This window comes from Accipiter gentilis, chromosome Z, assembly GCF_929443795.1.
Source record: "Accipiter gentilis chromosome Z, bAccGen1.1, whole genome shotgun sequence".
In the NCBI taxonomy this organism is placed as follows: domain Eukaryota; kingdom Metazoa; phylum Chordata; class Aves; order Accipitriformes; family Accipitridae; genus Astur; species Astur gentilis.
The window spans coordinates 53002549-53022884 of record NC_064919.1 but is presented as its reverse complement, the minus strand read 5'-3'; the positions used below and the strand labels follow the sequence as shown (position 1 = coordinate 53022884).

At 37.5% G+C, this 20336-nt stretch overlaps 1 protein-coding gene and 1 long non-coding RNA gene across 4 annotated transcripts in view; one reads left to right on the top strand and one right to left on the bottom strand.

Annotated features, from left to right (window-relative positions):
• The window catches only part of PSIP1 (PC4 and SRSF1 interacting protein 1), a 36544-nt gene that overhangs the window by 11367 nt on the left and 4841 nt on the right, over positions 1-20336 (bottom strand). For both annotated transcript variants that reach the window (XM_049794718.1, XM_049794719.1), the window contains exons 4-13: positions 18989-19127; positions 13715-13831; positions 10818-10919; positions 10235-10297; positions 8107-8242; positions 6338-6413; positions 5276-5501; positions 4526-4644; positions 1992-2047; positions 674-744 (exon numbers count right to left, since the gene is read on the bottom strand). In XM_049794718.1, coding sequence (XP_049650675.1) covers positions 674-744; positions 1992-2047; positions 4526-4644; positions 5276-5501; positions 6338-6413; positions 8107-8242; positions 10235-10297; positions 10818-10919; positions 13715-13831; positions 18989-19127 — 1105 coding nt within the window. The remainder of the gene's footprint in view (positions 1-673; positions 745-1991; positions 2048-4525; positions 4645-5275; positions 5502-6337; positions 6414-8106; positions 8243-10234; positions 10298-10817; positions 10920-13714; positions 13832-18988; positions 19128-20336) is intronic.
• Positions 1-20336, top strand: part of LOC126035797 (uncharacterized) — a 31233-nt gene that overhangs the window by 8110 nt on the left and 2787 nt on the right. Inside the window, exons 2-3 of one of the 2 annotated variants that reach the window (XR_007505035.1) lie at positions 4716-4800; positions 12006-13702. This is a non-coding gene — a long non-coding RNA (uncharacterized LOC126035797). Of the gene's footprint in view, positions 1-4715; positions 4801-12005; positions 13703-20336 lie in introns of those variants that run through there. The other variant, XR_007505036.1, reaches the window with a different exon arrangement.

Genomic DNA, 20336 nt, shown 5'->3' with positions numbered 1-20336 from the left:
GGAGTATAGATAGGATGAGGGGTAACAGTTTCACATTGAAAGGGGATGCATTTAGATTAGATACTAGGAAGAAATTCTTTACTGTGAGTGTGGCTGACTATTCTCTACTTCTGCCTCATGAGGTGATCTGCAGTGGATGTCCCTCAGGATGTCACCCATATTGGTCTGCCCACTAATCCTGACCCATAAGCTCTCAGCTGACTTACAATCTGTGCCAGTGCAGAGCTCCACACATTCCCACTGGTCTATCACAAAGAGTTAACCTGCATCTTGTCCTCCCAGCACCTGTCTTTCCTAAAGAGCCTGTATACATACATGGCAAGGCTCCAGTCTGGTCAGCAGATGGGGGCCTCCATCCCTTGCATCGGGAAATCTGCCACTAGTACACTCACCATGTCCTTCTGGTGCTTCTGCATGGCTCAGGCTGAGCTGGCACAGATACTTCATTTGACAGAATTCTGTCTGAATGTTTCTGGTAAATAATTTATTACTAAGTATTTTCAAACAAAAAGCATTGATCTTTTAATGTCCATAATAACCTCATTTAAGCAGCAGTTGTCTTTCAAATGGAAAAAATTCCATTCATTCTCAGAATATTAAAAACAAACATGCACGCCAAGTATTTCCTACTGGAATTACACATATAAATTGGTTTAAAAAAGAATATACTTACAAGATGATCAATTTTCAGGGAGTTCTTAATTTCTGCATGTATCCTTTGAAGCCTAGAATCCATTGATGTTTCTGAAGATTAAAAGTAGTATGCATAAATATTTGATAATCACATCAGGTTTGATTTTTTTAGAAACTTTTCTACAAATCTGAACTTCACACAGAAGGTAGAAAAATACAGGCAGGCACTCTGCATCAGACAACAATGCAGGTGCATACATAAGTACACCACAGGGCTTCCTATCAGAGATAAAGTATGCAGCTTTTTAAAATTGGACAACATTAATAACCTACATAGTTTTCTCCTGAGGAGTTAAACTGAAAATAACTTTGTTTCAATATACAGCTATCACTCTTTACTTCTGGGCCAGGTTAAAATGAAGTCACAATAAATACCAAGAGTGACAAAGCTAGAAAACTTTTAATGACAGGACTCCTGGATATTGATGGTTTTATCTTCAGTAAATTAGACATGATTCCAGTTACAGTCCAAATCTATCCAAGTAAAATGTTCCTAGCACACATGCTCCAGCAGGTGTGCAAGATGATGAGTATGTCTGTCTAATTCACATGCTGAATGTCTGTTTGGATTTTTTCACACAAAAGTGGTATGTATTCAGAACAATACTGCAAGCAAACAGAGTTTCTTTCAAGTCCAATCCATCTTGGATGGGTTCGGCTAATTTTTGACCTGCTCCCTATCAACACGGTGGGTTGGTTGGAGTCCATGCGACTGGATCTGTACTACACTACAATTACAGCTGGCAGTTTGGATTGCCCTTAAAGATGGGAGTACTAAAAAAGGAATGACTTATCCCTATGAAGGTCAGTTTGCAAGTGTGGGTTAGTAGACAAGACCACAGTAATCTGAATCTAAGCCTCTTGCTTAGGAAGAACAAGCCTCTTGCTCAGCAAGCCTCCTGCTTAGTAAAAGGTAGTATCTAAATACTTAGAAGAGGTCCCTCAGATTATTGTGTTGAGAAGACAGAAGGGAAAAAACAAAGGTAAGAACTACAGTGATTCCATTCAAAGAATAAGAGCTTTTGTTTCTTGTTCACAAACAGAAGGGATCATCAGGGTTTAAAAGCTTGAATGACAGTGAAATAGGAATAGCAAAGACCTGTTCTGATGCACTGAAGAAAGAACATAGAACAACAAGAATGCACTACTTCACAGACCTGAAGGAAGCAGTCATGGATCAGACATCTAAGACTGAGACCCCACAGCCACCCTTGGCAGTAAATTATCTTATCCAGGCAGATAATTCTGTTCAAAATTTAAGACAACCAAAAATACCATTTTAACTTCTTTAAACTAACCTCTCTTCTTCTCCATCTTCTTAACTTCTGTTTTCTTGCCTTCTTCTTTACTCTGCCTATCAAAAACGTTAAAATGTTTTTACAGTGTTGTAAAGTCTGTTTCCTCAGTCTTTCCCCCCCCTCCAAATTTTAGATGAGATGCAATGTTTTGAGTTATTATCTCAGTAAAACATTAGCATACAGAAAACACAAAGAGCCAAACCCTGGCTTTCAAAGACTGAAATAAATTAACAAAATTAGTTAGCTGAGATACTGCTGATAAATCTTCCATACTGACAGACGGTTTTCCCTAGAAGCAACAAATTACAGGATTTTAAAAACAAGTCACATTTCCAAACTGTTTTGTGTTGGTTGCATGTACAAATTGGTAGAATGGTGTTGTACAGAACTAACTTATGGAGAAAGAAAATATTTTTATTATGATGACAAAGAGTAAAACTATTTAACATTACCACAGGGAATTATGGAGAGATCAATTAGTCATAATCAGTTCCGATGTGATAATTACAACAGTATAAGTATCCTACAACTGAACATAAATGTATCAGTGATAATTTAAATATTCTTGAAGCAAATAGTAATAAAGGAAAAAGATTTATTACAAGTTCATTGAAATCTCCTGGCTCTTTCTCTAATTATATCACTAAAAATAAAGCTGGGACTCAACCAAACCAAACCTGTCTCCATCTCAGTTACAGGATGAATAGAGCTTTTTCAAACAAGCTTTTGAACTTTTTATTCAGAAAGAATCATGAACCCGTTTAGCAAATCCTCAGTCTTGTCTTACTGAGGGGTTTCAAAGCCTCATTTTAGAATTTGCGTATTTCAGCACATCATGACTAAATACTCTGTGACTGATTTTCTTGTCATAGCTATATGCATCCATAAAATATCCAGGCCTGCATGTCTATCATCTTTCATGTTCCTTTCATACTCTATCCAGTTAGAGAATTGGCAGTTTTAAAGTACATAAGACTATTTTACTTCAACTAGCAGCACAAGCTCATGCCATTTAAGCAGTACATGTAAGCTTTGTATATGTACAGAACAGCATACAAAGCACCATTATTAGACTTAACTAAGTATTAACGAAGTAGCTACAAAGACCAGAAAATGGAAACTATGCTGATAAGAAAAGTAACCAAAAAAAAGGTATCAGCCTATATTCAGTGTATTAGTAGAGGAACTTGAAGCCAGACAGCACAAAAAGTCTTTTTTTACTTTTTATCAATATTGAATTTGTTGTATTAGTCATCAGCTATAATTAAATTCATTATGCATTCCTTAACTACTACTCCTTTATCTTACTGAAACAGAGCTCTATCTACCCTCCAATGCATAAAATATGACAGCTATTCAAAAGTAAAGCAGATTTGATTATTATAACCAAATCAATATATGACAGTTTGATTGCAGAAATCAATCAGCATATGTCAGATTTAAATAGTGATATATTAAGAGCTGCAAAGATGCTAAGGACAATTTTGTATCTCTCGAGTTGGAAACGCTTAGGTTTGCTACAGGCAAGTAGAGCAATTATGTTAGGTTTCCAAAGGAGTGACAGGAAGAAGAGGAGAAGAAAGGGCTAAAGAATTAAAAAAACCCAAACTAGATTCTTGTTAATGAATGTGAAAAAGGCAGAATTTTGTTATTACAGGTGAAGGGGACCACTATCCTCCTCCTTTTTCTCCAAATTTTTACCTTGTTCTCCCTCCCTTTCTTCTACTGTCCCACCAACTGTGGGGATGGGGAGCATCATGCTCTGTGGTGGCAGCTTTTCCACCCATTTGCAGAATAGCTCTCGAGAATGAGTCAGATTTCTTCCTATTGTCATGTCCTGTGTCCCCGCCTCTCCACCCCCAACCCCCCATTCCCACTTTCTGGCAGGATCCTCTCTCTATTCTTATGCTTGATTCATCTGTGATCATTTATCTTCCAAATGCAGACTGCTCATGGTATCACTCAACTGGCTTTCCAGTGCTATAGTAGAATAGTTCTTAAATTTTCCCTTGTTCTGTCTGACAGTGTGTGCTCCAGCTGCCATGCAGAGAAGGAAATGTCTTCCAGGTGACCCTATGCATTCCACAACCTGATCAAAAAATCCATAACCATGGATTAATAGGTCCTACCAGCTCTCAATCTAATATATCCAAAACTTAAAATACATGGCTGTCCTGAGCAGTTTTTCACACTGATCCCTTTTCACATGGATATTCTTAGGCTACTTCTAAATACAACCCACCAGCTGTCTTCTGCTAGAAATTCTAAGTTACTGAAAGACTGACCGACTTTGCTTAATTTCTAGGTTCAATTCTTCCCATCTTCCCACAATAGAACATATTGGTTTAGAGGAGTTTTTTATTCTCCCCTTAAAAAGAAGTTAAAAAATAAACAAACAAACAAAAAAGGTAGGGGGAAAGAACAACTGAACACACTGCAAACCATTTTGGGATTTTTTCAGATATTGTCTCCTCCTGTTAGTTTCAAAGTGTTCCTACAACTTGCAGACACACCACATGTTAAAACATACTCACAATTCAGATTCTGTCTGTTCCTCTTGCTTACGCTTTCTTTCTGTTACTTCTCTCTCATGTTGGCCTCTTACAATGTTTCTTCTATGAGGTGCCTGAAAGCTTCTTCCCCCTTTTTTCTTCTGTTTTTATTTGCGATTTTAGGATTGGAAAGAGAAAAGCAAGACTATTAAATCATTGTTTCTGTAAACAGGTAAACCTACCTACACTAAAGATCTTTGAAACAACTGTGCTCCATGGAACAACCTCACAAGAGCTGGCTTTCCCTGCAAATAAAGGTAAGACTTCAACATGTTGCTAAGTTCTGAATTTCTTTTAGACCTTTCTCTCTTCTTCCTTTTCTAGTAGAAGGCAAATATCCTAAGCACCAGAAAAATTAAGACTTTGCAAATTATTGGCTAGGGACAGCTTTACACCTTTCAGAAACTTGGCTTCAAGCCAAATGTTCTCTTAGATGCACCCAAGGAAAAAACAGTCTGTGTTCCAAGGAACATACATGGGAAAAGCCTTTTAACAAAATAAAGAATGGCTACATTTAAATCCTTTAAAAAGAAAAGATGCTTTTCTTAGAAAATAGCAAAGAAGTTCCTGAAAGAGTTGTTTGACAAAATGTAGTTCTGCAACTTTTATTCTCTATATAGTAGCCAGCCACAGGGCTCCAACCTTTACTAAGAGCTAGCACTAACTTCAAGAAAGATCTTCAGTGGTACTATTTTCCTCTATAATAAATACATCAGGAAAGCAAAATTATACCTTGTCACCTTCTTCTTGTTCTCCATCATCTTCAGAATCAGTAGCTGATGCAGAACCCACTTTTGCAGCATTTTTCCTTTTTGGTTCAGCCTCTTTCTTTCCTTCCTTTTTGTCAAATTCCTTCTTTGATTTCTCCTCTTCCTTCTGACTTTCCTCATCTTTTTTGCCTTGCTTTTTGGGCTTTTCTTCTGGTCCTTTTTTCTTTGCCTTCTCCTCCTCATTAACACTAAAACATGAACAGTACTTAGGCATCATATCCATTATCTACAGTGAGTTTAAAACATCACTTTTTTTTAAACCACAGAATGTTAAAAATTATGAAGTTAATTCACTCTCCATTCATTTAATGACTCTTCAACAAATACTCATTCTTTTTCCAAAATTATAGCCCACTACCTATGCAAAAAAAGACGGAAATAATAGTATGGAGGCCCTAATGAAGCTAATGTGCATAGATCCAAAACCAAGAAGTTAATGCTCAGAAGTTCTCCACACACGTATGCGTCTGCAGGACCAAGGCTGCATACAGTGTAAACTAGTTTTATAAAGTATACTTATTTAAAGTGTACATATACTGAAACTGTGCATGTGCTAAATGCTCAACTTTTCCTTAATTTACTAGAACCACTAAGGACTTGACACAAGAACTGAAGAGGGTAAAAACAAAACGTAGGTAACAAATAATGTTGGAATTCCATCAGAAGAGATTTCTGAAACAAAAATGTAAAAAAAGTCAGTATTTTAGTTTTGCATGACCTTTTCTTTTCTCTTAACAAATATCTTTTCCTCTTCACTCAGCATACAATTATATATAGAATTTTGCACAGATTTTACAAGTTAGGAAGGTTAAGATCTTCTGTCTCTTGTTCCAGAAATGTACTACCTTGAGTTACTACGTATTAATTACGTGAGCTGTAAGTAACAAAAGCATAGCAAACAGTAGCTCATACTGAATATACTAAAGGGGCAAAACCCTGTCAGACTTACAAAGTCTTAACATAAGCAACAACACGGTTTACAGTGAAGAAGCTTTATATTAAGAAACAAAACAGAACAACTCACAAGTCACTCTCTGAAAGGCAAGGTGGTTTCACCAACTTGGGTCTCCCTCTTGGTTTTGGAACCTTTACTTCAGAAGCTAGTATTTATACAGAAACAACAGGTTAGTCCACAGGCACCATATGCTCTTTGTCTACGAGGAAAGACTCTCACTCAACAGACAGAAGCTACACTTCAATGAAAATATATACCCAACTTTGTTATTATACAGAATTAAAGTGTTAAATGAATACCAAACTTTATCTCTCTGAAAAATTGAAGTTTTGGTAGTTTTTATTAGGTGATTGGTGTTTTTTTAGCCACAGGCTCCAACTACTGATTCTTGTGGGGTTTGCATTCTGTGTAGTTAGGATGTTTCACATGTTGCATAACTAATATGAACAAGTCTCAAATTAGAGAAAGTTTGAAATTAAGAGAATGGAAAGAAGTAATTTACTGTCCACATGTACACAGTCTGTTTGCCATTATTTTTAGATGTATCATGGGGCTTCCATCACTTTTCCCCGATAACAAGTGACTATCAAGAAGTTCTACCACCACACTACAGCACAGAGCAAAATTTTGCATTTCCTCAGATTCACCATATTGTTAGAAATAAGACAAATAAGGTATCTGCCTTCTTGGCACTTATATCATTCAAATGCTTGTCCAATACCACAGTGAACATGTGGTTAGGAAACCTAATATCCAGTGTTGAAACTCCTGTTGGTGTTAGCATGGAGCACTGTTAAGGAAGAGATGCATGCATCATATCAACACTAGAAAAGGCTGCATAGTACATCTTATAAAAAGGTATTTTATACAGGAGGTGAAAGCTTCTCTTACAAATCCTTTCCTGCTCTTACAGACAGTAGTTAGTAAAAACAAACAAAAAAATTATAATGATAAAAACACATACAAATATTAAAAATGTACATTTAGTACATGTATTGAAATGGGGTGGGGAGAGCTGAAGTAATACTTAAAATTTCCTCACAGCTTCCAAGGCAAAAGTAATTAAGTCTAGTTGACTGCAGCTGCACTTTCTAGAAGTTATTTTCATATTGTCAGCAGATACAGATGAGTATAGATTATGTTTCCTAGAGTAGATACTCATACAATGTACTTAACTGCTACAATGTAGTAGTTAATGATCAATTCAAGAATATCTGCGAACGTACCACAAAAATTCCAATTAGATCATTGCTACTTTGAAAAAAACAAGCACCGCAGAATTATCACCAAGTGGTTCTCATTAGACATTTTTTAATAAGCAGTTATATCTTCTTTTCAGTTGTCTACCTACACAGACTGTCTTAAACATCTTTTTAAAGAAATCTCTCCTAATCTCTTCTATTGTCCTCTGAGCTCCACCTACAGGCTCTGTGTCCCCCCAGTTCTCTTCCTTGTGTGTTACGGATATTTTAACACAAGTACAGTATTTTCAGATCTTTAATGAATATAAACCTTTATAGTGCAACAGTGCACAAAGAGCTTTTATTGTATATCTGTAGTTTAGCAACATTCTATGAAGAAGGCTTTTCTCAAGGTTGTTGTACCCCAAAACAACAAGTCTTATTTAGAGGACTGAGCATTAACGCTAACAATTTAAATCCATTCATATCCTAAATTCCCAAGTTTGAGATGATGTGTTTTCTCATTACAATTTATTAGTAAAGACTGCTTTTAGCATGAGAAATACTACAGAGGTAGTACTTTAGGGGAAAGAGCTCCCTGACTAATTCTAAGATATTCCTGTGGTGAAAGAAATTAAATCTTTATTTTGAAGTTACCTGCCGGTCTTCCTCTTTTGGGGCTCACTTTTGGAGACACTGGCACAGGAGCTGCAGCTGCTGTTGCCACTGCTGCCGCTGCCACTGCTGCTGTTGCCACTGCTGCTGCTTCCTCAGCTTCAGCTTGTTTTTCAGCCTAATTTAAAGAATGAATTTCACAAGTAAAAATATAAAAGGCACCAATATCCCAACTACTTGCTCAAACAACAGTTTTAAATTTCTAGAAATGCATCATTATGCTATTGCTTCTACACATGAAAAAAAAAGTTTCCAAATTTATGAACAGGTTCTATTTAAATAGCACTAATTTAATCCTCTCCATGTCATCACTCCCTGATATAGTAACTTTTCATGTAATTTCAACCAGCCCATTCATCTTCAGAACAATAACTATTGTGGTAGAACAAAGGAAAAAGATTATTTGTAAGCAACAGCATGCCAAAACCCAGTTTTAAGCAGGTAAATTCATATTTCTCCTACTCTTAGATGCCATCATCTCCCCTAGCTGCATCACAGTATCAAGCCAGTAGATGGAGCTATTCAGAAAGACACCTGCTTCTAGCTCTACAGCCAATTATTCACGAAGAAAAATACTGCACTATGGGACATAGTGACCTTCATCTACATCGGGAGCGGGTTGTAAAGATAGACAGAACTTATGACAAAAGATGACCTTGATGAAAGGTTACATATCTCCCCGCAGAAACATTCCATATCCATACATACAGACAAAAAGAATTGAGAAAAATGCCAAGTGGAAAAATAGTAACAGAATTTAATGTCATGGATGCAGGAGCATCAGCTAGCAGCAAGAGAAAATTATAGGCAATTACATATTTATCTTATTTTCTTTGTGGGCACCTATAATAAAAGACAATTTTAAGGAACAGAGACAAACTTAAATCTAGAACAGAATAGAGGTGGATCTGTTGTATTAATTCTGCTTTCCATCAGTCTGCAGAAAGACTGTTTAAATGAAGACAAAAAAACCCCACCTGTTAGAATGCTTTTTTTACAATCCCAGGAAAAGAAAATACCATGTTTCTTAAGGCAAATAAGAAATGCATTCAAAGTCATATAACTGCATAGCCAACCCTCTTTTCTGACCCCCAAGCACACATCACATCCCTTGAAATACTATGTTTTTCTGTTCAGCAATGGCCTGTACTAACAGAAATTTCTGGTTAAACCCCTTGCCACATGCAGCACATGCCAAACAAAAGCGGGGGGGGGGGGGGTGTGTGGGTGTGTGATCTGTGAGGCTTCTCTCCCATTTACAAGCTGAAATCACATGTATGCATAGTCACAGACACTCTTCCAACTTCTTGCTGTTTCAGAGTAAAAGCTTTCTTCGAATTTTATTTTAGGTTTTTATAAAATTTACTTTTTTTTAAAATAAGGTATTCTTTAAATTGTATTTTTTAAATATTCAAGTCATTTTTGTAAGAGCATCCAAACACATATCTTTCTTTTTAGTGAAGCAAATAATACTCAGCATGCTACTGACCTGTGATGACTGTACTAAGGTCACAGTTACTTCACACTCATCCCATCCCTGCTGTCAGCACTAATGTTAAATTGTTTCAAATTAAAATTAAACTTTGCCCCACTTTAATCTAGTTTTTAGTTGGGTCTGTGCCCTGGTCTTGCTTGCTGTGTGACCACATGAACATTAAGGCTGCAGCATGCTGAGCAAGCAGCTGGAACCGCCTCTTTCAAAGTAACTCCAATTTTTTCCAGGTTGAAAAGACCACAAAATCAGAACCTCATGAAAAAGGGGGTGCATTTCAGGTGTTAGTTCAGTGTTAAGATGTTAAAAGAAATTTTTCAGAGCTTCAAAACAGACTATTAGTGGTCTAGCAACAAATTATATCTTAGTTTTACTTACTTGCAATGGACTATTTGGGAAAAGATGGGAAGTCCCTACTCTACATTAAGCTCAAACAGAATTAAGATTTATAAATCACCCTCTGAGAAAACTTTCATTCCTAGAAATCTTTCAGCCATTTGAAAGGGGGGAGGAAGGCATCAAGCACTTAAATTTACACATAATCTGACATTCCAGAAAATAATATCCAGGCTAATCACATCCACGAATTCCAGTAAGGTGAATTAAACATATTGTTACCTTCCTTTTTCTTCCTCTTCTAGCAACTTTAGCAATAGAAGCATCATTTCTTTTCACCACATCCTGTGAAGATTAAAAACGGTGCTAAGACTCTTAACAAAACAAAGATACATTTTAAATTATTCTAAGTTTTTTCCACAACTGAAGCCACAAAGACACCTCCTGCTTTTAAATTATTAAAATCCTGCTTATCTGGTAATCAGGATTTTTCTTTCTGAAAGATAAGAAATAAAACAAGTAGTAACTAATATTCTGTTTTAAACAAAGATATGTACTCATGGTTTAGTCTGTCTGAACTCTTTATCTAGTCCTTCAAAAAAGTACATTTGCAATACAGAGTGATAAAAAACATACTCTTCCACCGGTTTTAATTGAACTTAATAGACAAGCCAGACTAAAAGTCTCCTCTCTGACGAAAGCTTCAAATGAGAGGTATAAACATGAGTGAACACATAGGGAGTTTTATATAATTAAACAGTTCCTGAGACTGTCACAGCAGTAATAACTAGCTTCTTAGTACTCAGATTTATGTCAGTCATAACATTAAGATATTGTCTGGTACATAGAAAAAGCTTTCACATACTTCTTTACTTTCAGAAGGTAGATCATCTTCCTTTGAAGTATCCATCTCCTTTTCTTCTGTTTCAGTTTCTGCAGTTGAGCTATTATCCCCCTTAGGGGATAACTGCAAAGGGAATCAACAGAGTAAAAGAAAATGCATTAAAAAGTATTTCATAATGAAAAGAGAACACGCTAATAACCATCAGGCTGCTTTTCACTTTAAATATTTAAGTCTGTAGATACAATCCTTTCTTATGTACACATTAAAAGCTTAAGGCAGGACCACTTCCTCCAGTACACGGTTGCAGACAGTTGTCAGAACAGGTCAGAATACAGTAATGTACTATGGTGAAACTTAAATTCCACTTTGTGTTCACGGTAACATAACTACACTTTTTCACCATATCACCATTACATGAGTATTTCTAAGTATTCATGCCAACATTCAAGATTCATTTGGATGACTGTTTATCTATTACATACAGATGGATATCCAAGTCACTTAGCAAAGAGTATCTTTCTACTAAACAAAGAATTAATGTAGTAAACAGACCACAAACAAGTTGTTTTATCATGTGTGAGAGTGTAATTAGTGATAACTGGGGTCATCTAATCGATGCCTTTTTTCCTGTTTTGTGCTGGGTTTTTTTAAACCTTAAAATACCAGTTTTTGTTTTTAGTGAGCGGTTAGGACTTGAAAAATTAAAGAGTTTTAATAATCTATATGAAAATAATCAACATTTCCTTGCAGCTTATGTATGTGCATGTTTTTTAGATCTTCAGTTAATTCTCTCAACTTTAATGCTATTGCCTTGTCCCTCCCACTTGCAGGCACCTTTTGTGAAATTCCCTTTTAAAGTAGCTACAGTTCTTAAAATTTCAACATTGAACAAAGCAACTCAGGCACAAGGCTATCATGCAATATTCCTAATCACTTGAAGACGTAATATCACTGAGTCTTTTTACTTTAAAGACAGACGAATCACTGGTACACTAAAACCACCGGAAAACCAGAAAACTATGACCAGTTAAAAGAATGTTGTAGCTATATTAGTACCAAAAGGAAAGGAGTACATTTGCTCCATATTTTGCCTTAAACTGATAAACTGATCAAGTCTAATTACAGAAATCTACGTAAAAGGACCCATTCAGGATCTTCCATTCCATCTTTGTGTTTAAATGGCTCTTGGGTCTTCTTTCTCTTTCACAGCGCCAGCTCAGGACAGCCTGAGTGCACTTTTCAGGAGAAACATGAAGCTTAAGTCGTTGCTGTCCCCACTAGCACATGCTGCTTGCTGCAGAAATTCAGTTAAGTAAACTGATGAACCAGTCTAGTTTAAAAGAAGTTTTCCCTTGCAGTAGCAAATGCTGAGGAACAAATGCTTTTATCAGCAGTGTGCATGGGCAAGAAGGAAGAACAGCACTGGTTTACTAATACTACCAGGAAATTACGTATTGGAAGAGTGCTTCTAAAGTATAGCTGATAGAACCCAAATCACACTGACCTTTGACATGCAGAAGTACTAAATGAAGGAACACTAAGCAGTAAGAAGTTGGGAGAAATAACCCATCAATAACTCTGCAGTCTCCAACTCATCAAAACAACTCTCAACATAATCTATCAGTGTACTACCAGTACACTAATTTCTCCCCAACCCCCCTCCAATCAAAGTTCTTTTTTCCTCTTGAAAAAACAAGCTATTACAGCTACTAAACACTAATCCCACATAAGGAACATCCACAATGTATTTGACACATCGTAAATTCTTCAGTTGCAACTGTGAATCAATACTAAGGGGCAGTCAGCAAGACCTACAGAAAACTTACATTAATTCTTGGCAAATAATGAAAAGCAAAACAGTCAGAATAAAGGCAAGTCTATTCAAAATAGTTTGACGTTAATTTAAGGGCACTGCTCACCCTGTAGAGTAGTAATTTCCAGAAATGAGTTAGAAATAAATGAGATACCATAAATGGATCAATACCACCTGCATCACAATTTTTGTCATCTTAGGATTCTATTATCCTTAAAAAAAACCCGAGATGACACACAACATCTCTTCCACGCTGTATGAAAAATAACCCCACATGAACAAAAACCAAAACATCCAAGGACTGAGAAAGTTCAAAGCAGGTTGCTACACTATTATCACTAACTGTACAGTAAGCTAGGAAGGTTCACCTCTTAACAGTACGAAACCAGTAAGCTGAAACAGAGATGTTTCAGACAGAAATGCATTTTCTTAGTGTGAATACAATATATTTAGAGAACACAATCTTGTTTCAGAACAATTCTAAGGTATGCCCACATTTACAAAGCAAAGAAACTAAACTCTGTCCATAGAAACTACTCTATACTGATTACTCAGATACTTTCCTGACTCAGAGTTCAATTGATACAGCTATGAAATGCTTTATATCCATTTATATCCTAATTAGTCCCTTAGCAGTACAGCCTAATTCAGACTGATTATTATAAACTGTTCAGGCAAATACACTGAAGAGCCCTTTCAGCCCAGGCAAAAGCTAATACTCTGTTAGGCTTTTTAACAAAAACTGACATAATTGAAAGAGAGTCATACCTGCCTATGATATTAAAAAGTCTCCAAAAACAGAAAGGGAAACTTAAAGCTAAACCTTGGTAATCATTTCCACCTTCTCCTGCCTAGGAAGTACTGTATGAATTTAGTTTTAAGTGTATTATGATTTAAAAATACAGACCACTAAAGAAAGAAATTTTCAAAAACACGTACAGCACCTTAAAGGAATACAGAAGGACAAAAATATTACTGTATTTACATCTGAAAAGAAGCAAAGGCCAGGCAGTTACAACAGTAAAGTACTTAAGTAAAAACTTGGCAATATAGTTTTGACTTAAAAACATTTCTGGTAGAACAAAACACAAATTCAGTCACTTACTTTTGGGACAGAAGACTTTCTTCTTTTGGCTCCTGCTTTTTCTTCACTCCCCTCAGCAGGCTCCTGACTGCTTTCTTGAACAGTTTCTTTGATAGGAGTGTTAACGGCTGGAGGGGACTTCAATATAAAACCACCAAAAATGAGATCTAAATCCCCTCCTGAACTACAGAGTAATAATACTGAGAGCTGTTCTGCCACCTGTACATTACTGAAGAAAGTATCATGCTAAGGAACACCTTATTAGAACTACAAGAATATTAAAATATATCTTTATTTCATTAGTTTCCACACTTTTCAGTTTAAATTGCATTTTCATTATCAAACTTTCAAGCTCTAATGCTGTAACAACTTGTTTTCACACTAAAAATACTACAATGTAAGGTTTTTCTTATGTATAATTTAAAAAAAAGTTGGTTTTGGTCAAATACAACTTGTGACGCTACTGCCAAGAAGTGCGTTTTCAAATGAGCTATCAATCCTAAGTCAGACAACTACCTCTTCCTGAAAACATGACAAAGAGAGAATAATAAAGGCTAAAGAATTAAAGTTAAAAACATGGAAATAGAGAAAGTAAAGCCAAAACTACTTTTCACTTCCATTACATTGTGGATAGCATTCTCACTCTTAATTATTAGCTCCTTCAAACAAAGCTGGCAGAACCCCACCCACCCACCCACCCCCCGACTCTATAATTTTTCTCTCACTGAGGAAGTGGTTTTGGATTTAAGCTGAAGCCACAAGCTCCCTTCTGCCCTCCACCTCCCTTACTAGCAGTTACAAGCAGCATCTGCAAAGTATAAACACTGCTTTCGGAACATTCCAGCCAGTTCTGGCAGTTAAACAGAAAATGTGGCTCTCAGAAGGACTTATGAAGACAAAATATGCCCAGTAAAAGGAGATAAAAAAAGAAAATAAATTGCAAGTGAATCCCTGTATATGAACAGCTGACAAGTCTGCCACTATGATATTCACCTTGTATGCAGAATAAAAGCTCGATTTTACCAACATCTCCATGTGATTACCCACTCCCCTCTGACCTTACCTGCTGTGTGACCAAGCACAGAATTATCTACTCACCCTGAATTTTTAGGCTCTGACAACTAAACTGTCTTCCCTGCTACTGTCCAGTAACTGTGCTTCACTTAACATTATGAGTATTTTTTTAAATCAAAGAATTGTATGTAGGTCAAATATTGAGATCAAGGAATATCTTAAGATACATTCATTCATCTCTAAGACTGCAGCTAAAAAATTTGTCCATTCACCGAGGTGTACCAGATACTGCAACATTTTCGTAGGCCGTAATACACTATTCTACTTTACTGTTGGAAAAAGTGTCTTCACTTATCAGAATACTTATGTTACCTTTCCTCTCAGTCTTCATAACCAACTACTTGTCTTCACTGTCGAGATGACTCCCTGCCTACACTGATCTCCTCTCACACACTGCACCAGGGAAAACAGCTGGCCAATGTTGTCAGCAGCTGCCAGCAACCTGTGTGGAACCCGGTCTGGGACTGCCCTGAGCCCGTCACAACAGGTCCCAGCTGGCTTGGCAATGGGCAAACTCACCCACCCACCCACGCCAAACAGCACCCACCAGAGAGCAGATGGCACCTCTGCCAACACAACCACGGGAAAGAGTCACTGAGGAGAAGAGCAGCTGCCCAAGAAGGGCTGGAGAGATGCTGCAGAAGGGGGATCCCAACAGACAACATGCCCACAAGGGACACTGAAGCAAAAGAGATGCCAGGGCAGGAGGGATGTCAGGAAGGAAGCACGTGAGGTGCCAGGCTCCAGCCCACAGGAGTTGCCTGAGCAGGGGCAGAGAGGGGACAGAAGGGACAGCTCTGAGGGGACTGCAGCCCACAGAGAAGACCCTGCCTGAGCCACTGGGCAAGAAACAAGGAAAAGCAAAAGCAAAGTAACCACTACACACCAGCCTTGGTCTCCTGCACCACCACTGCTGCCTCACCCAAGGTACTGACTTTGGTGTGCAGTGAAGGGACTGGAGACCAGCAAGGGAGAAACAGAGGTGGCTGGAGGGAAGCGGAGGCATGTTTCTCTGTTTGTCTTTGTTTCTCGTTACCAGAATCAGTAACAAAAAGCTTATGTCAATTGGCTAATTGTGCCAAATCCCCTGACATGATGAGCGTTTTGTTGCCTGTACCATACCCCTCATTGGCAAAGATGGGAAGCTGGGGCCTCAGAAGCCAATTTCAACCACTCTGCTGCCCTTAAAACAGGTACAAACTTCCACATAAACTCGCAATAAAACTGTCTAAATATCTATAACAAGCATCTTACACTTCCTTTCCTTCTCCGAGTAAAACATCCAGAAGCCCTACCTCTCCAAAAACCCTTAGCTGTTAATTAAGACAGCCACAGAGGCTGTTATCAAGCAGATAAGCATCCTTCCCTTATTACTAGGAGGGAGAAACCATATGCACTTGTTTCTCTAGCTTTGAGAATAGGATGCTAAGGCAACATCCCAATGAACAGGAAAGCTGCAACATAATCAAGTGCCAAGGGAACTCAAGAACCTGAGATAAGGTACTTCAGAAGTCTCACCACTGTGAACTGTATGCTGTCCTGCAAAGTACTGAAGAAATAGAGCTCATTTCAGCATGTAAGCTGAAACAAGTAAAACCAAAACAAAATCCAAATATCACACTGCAATTTTCGTAGCCTTGGAAGAGTACAACGTTCCTTCATCTTATCTACAATCTTTGGTGGAACAGTGACATAATATTTCCGTTCTAACAATTAAACCCAGTTGGTAGTACTTTGTGAAAAAACATGGAAGATCCATGACTGACTGACCTGACATCATCAAGGATGCTCAAAGAAACTATCTCTGAAGCAGACCCTTACTGGCTGTTTTACATCCTGATTTATTTTACAGAATGTCAAATCTACTCAGCTGTTCGCAGATCTGCTACTTTAGCACCAACGAGAACTGCCCGCAAGTAAAAACAAGAGCTAGCTAAATCCTAAGGGCTTGATTTGCTCCAGATAAAACTTGCTTTTAACAATGCATAACACAGGATAGAAAGAGAAGGGTATCAAAAGAAAGGCTTTCTAAAGTTAAGGTGAAAATTCAGAAGAAAATTTGTGCAAGTCCACTGCATTACTTCGTTCATTCTGTAATTCAGTCTCGTTCAATCCCCCTGCCCAACCACAGCCACCCAGAGCCAGCTTACCAGGACCATGTCCAGACAGCTTTTGAGTGTCTCCAAAGATGGAGACTCTACAGCTGCCCCAGGCAACCTGTGCCAGTGCTTGTTCTCCCTCACAGTAAAAAAATGCTTCCTAATGTTCAGACAGAACCTCCTGTGTTCCAGTCTGTGCTCATTGCCTCTGGTCCTGTCACTGGGCACCACCTAAAAGAGCCTGGCTCCATAACCTTGCACCCTTGCTTCAGGTATTTGTATACGTTAATGAGATCATCCCTGAGACCCCCGGGGGCTGAAGAGTCACAGCATGCTCAGCCTTTCCTCACAGCAGAGGTACTCCAGTCCATCATCTTTGTAGCCCTCTGTGGGACTCTATCTCCAGTATGTCCATGTCTTTCTTGTACTGAGTAGCCCAGAACTGAACACAGTACTCCAGTTAAAATATCCCTACTAAGAGAAGTTTCTTCTTCCAGTAATTTTAAGGGTCACTCATAGGAACAGATTTAAAGTGACCTGTGGAAAGAAAAAGCTTTTTTTTTTTTAAATAAAGAAATAGCAAGGAAAAAATGGCAAAGAACAACCCAATGGCTCTAGGCGGAACCTGACTAGTTCACAGAAAGACCCCATGAAAGACCTATTACCAAAGCTGAAGTGAAGTATCTGAATGGAATTCAAAAGGTGGAAAGGACTACCCCACAGAAAAGCTGCTAGACTAAGAAAACAGTCTGTATGTATTTCTTCACAGCATGCTTTGCATATTTGCAATTGGAAATGTATTTAGGACTGTCTGAGATGCTACAAAAGCAACCCAGAGCACTGCTTAATTGAAGTTACTGATTCCTGCTGTGAAACAAAATATTAGGCAAGCTTATTACTGTTGACTGTTTACACCAAGACTTTCACCTTGTTAGAATGACTGGTAACATACAACTCAGTTACAGTTCACAACTGCCTCAGCCATCCACAAAGCATCTCTCCTAAACTGTCCCAAAGAAAATGGTGAGAAGGTATATCAACTCATATTTTACAGTAGCAGAAAGACTCTGCCCCTTATTAATACAGTCCTTCCCACTGTGATGAGATTAGCATCTTTCCATATCCCAGGGCAGAAAATGTGTACATCTGGAGTACATAATCTTATCTCTTGACTCTACTTCAACTCTTTACCCATGTTCTCCTTCAAACTAGAAACATAGTAACTTGGGATATCTTATGAAGCAGGGATTAACTGGTGCCAACATGGCAATCTGGCATGTTGTGCAAGAGCAGCAAGTAATACCAAGATATACCAATTCTTTTTATTATTACTGCAGCATTGCCTAGAAGGCCTAGTATGTGATAAGGGTCCAGTGTACATAGCAAAACCAAGAGACTATAGAACGTTCAGAGCAGGTAGGCAAAGACAAAATGAGAGAAACAGTTTGTCTTCAGATTCAATTTGGGTCTTTTTTTAAGGGTAGCACTGCATAACTCCTGCTCAAGCTTGGAAGATTTACCATGAGGGCAAGAAACGAGGAACTACTGATAGACAAAAATTGAATCAAGCAAGTCACATGACAGTTTAGGGCCAAAAGGCAAGCATCACATTGCTTCCAAATGCTAGAAGGAAAATACTGTATGCTAAGAAAACATGTACTGAAATCTTACAAGGATACTTGTGGAGAAAAGCACTTGGCTTTAGGGGACAGAACGAAGTCAAGTGCCTGAGATTCCAAAAAACTACCATGTTTCAAGGACAGTTGTACAGTTCCAAAGATAAGTATCTTAGAAATATATATAGTTATAAGTATAAATAAATAAGTATACATATAGCTGTAAGTAAAACTTGATGGGTACTGTAACAAGTGTTAAACTTTTAGCCTTGTGCTCTGAAACTGTCAACATGATCCCTCGTGATCTTCCTATAATAAACAGATATCCCCAGTTAAACACCCCATCTCTTTTATGCTATTAAGACTAGAGATCAATTAAAAATAAAAAATTAAAAAAATAAATTAGTCTAACCCATGGTTGAACAACAACAGTAATTCGTTACCCTGCGGCAAGGAAACACTCAGTGCCTTTTTTTTTTTTTCCCCAACAGTATAGCATAACTTACCTGCTGCTGAGAGAACTTCACTTTGGGATTGTTGTCAATTTCCCACAACCCTTCATTAAAACCCTTTCTTTTATTTGGTTTGCCATATTTATCTTTATTTTCAGAGTAAGGGAATATGTCCTTTGGTCCCAAAAACGCCCTTAAGGAGAGAAAGAACAAAAAGAACAAAATTTCACATTTTAAAATGGTTACAGTCTTTCCAAAGAAGTGAGCTCCAAATGTTATTAAGAGATTAAATTCATTACTACTGCAACAACTAATTCTGCTACACATGCATCTTTAGTTTTCTCAACTTTTGCCTTCAAGAGCCCAAGTTTTCCATCACTACCACCACACATATGGACACCCTCCTTCCCAGGGTGTTGAGGGTCTAGGCAAGAAACAGACGATGTTGCATCTTAAGATTGCAGCTGATAGGAAAACAAACTACTGTGAACCAGAACAATTAAAAACTGAGTAGCTTGCAAACAAATAGGAAGAGGAATTGCTTTCTTAGAAGAAAATCAAGCTTAAACATTAAAAATAAAGAATCCTTGAATCCGGACAATGTAAGGCAAGAGAACAATTTAAAGGAGAAGACATGACTCCAAGATAACAAAGAAAAATCTTTCAAAGTTACTAAATTAAAAATAATCCACGTAAAATAAAAAACTTAAGAATAATTTTCAGTGTATTGGACACAAAAAAGCAACACTTTAATACACTGACTGCCCACATCTTTGTAAGAATGCTATGTAATTCAGCATTAATTCAGTATTTTTCAGCATGTGACAACAGACCTTTTCACTTGATCTACCGAACTTAACCAATAAAAAAATCTAAGTAGTTCCTTATTTTAAGTTTCTCCCCCAACCCTTTTCTTGATGAAGTAAACATTAAAAATATTTTTAAGCTACTCTTGTAGTAGAGGTCTCAATACTGCCTGTGTGTCTTTGTCAGGCAAACAAACAACACTCCTGCATAGCACTACTGTAAGCTGTGTAACTAAAGCTTTTAGCCTAGTAGCTTTTCTCATATGTCAAAGTCGCAGTATCCACACTACTAGCTTGTCTAAGTTAGACTTGGAAAAACAAGGTAACATATTACTGAGAACCAATATTCTGGTTTATGCTGAGCAACATCAACAATGGCTCTACGTTCATGACCTTTCAGGTTAGGATTTCACTGTAGCAACCCATATGCTGCTAACAGAAAAAGACAACACTTTGGTGGTACATTCCAATTTTCTCTCTGTGCCTAGACACAGCTTTGTCTCGTATTATACATTAGATTCAACTATCTGAAAAATTGCAGATACTTGCTTTGTAAATGGCTCATGGAAAAGTTAAATAGATATTTCTAAGCTCCA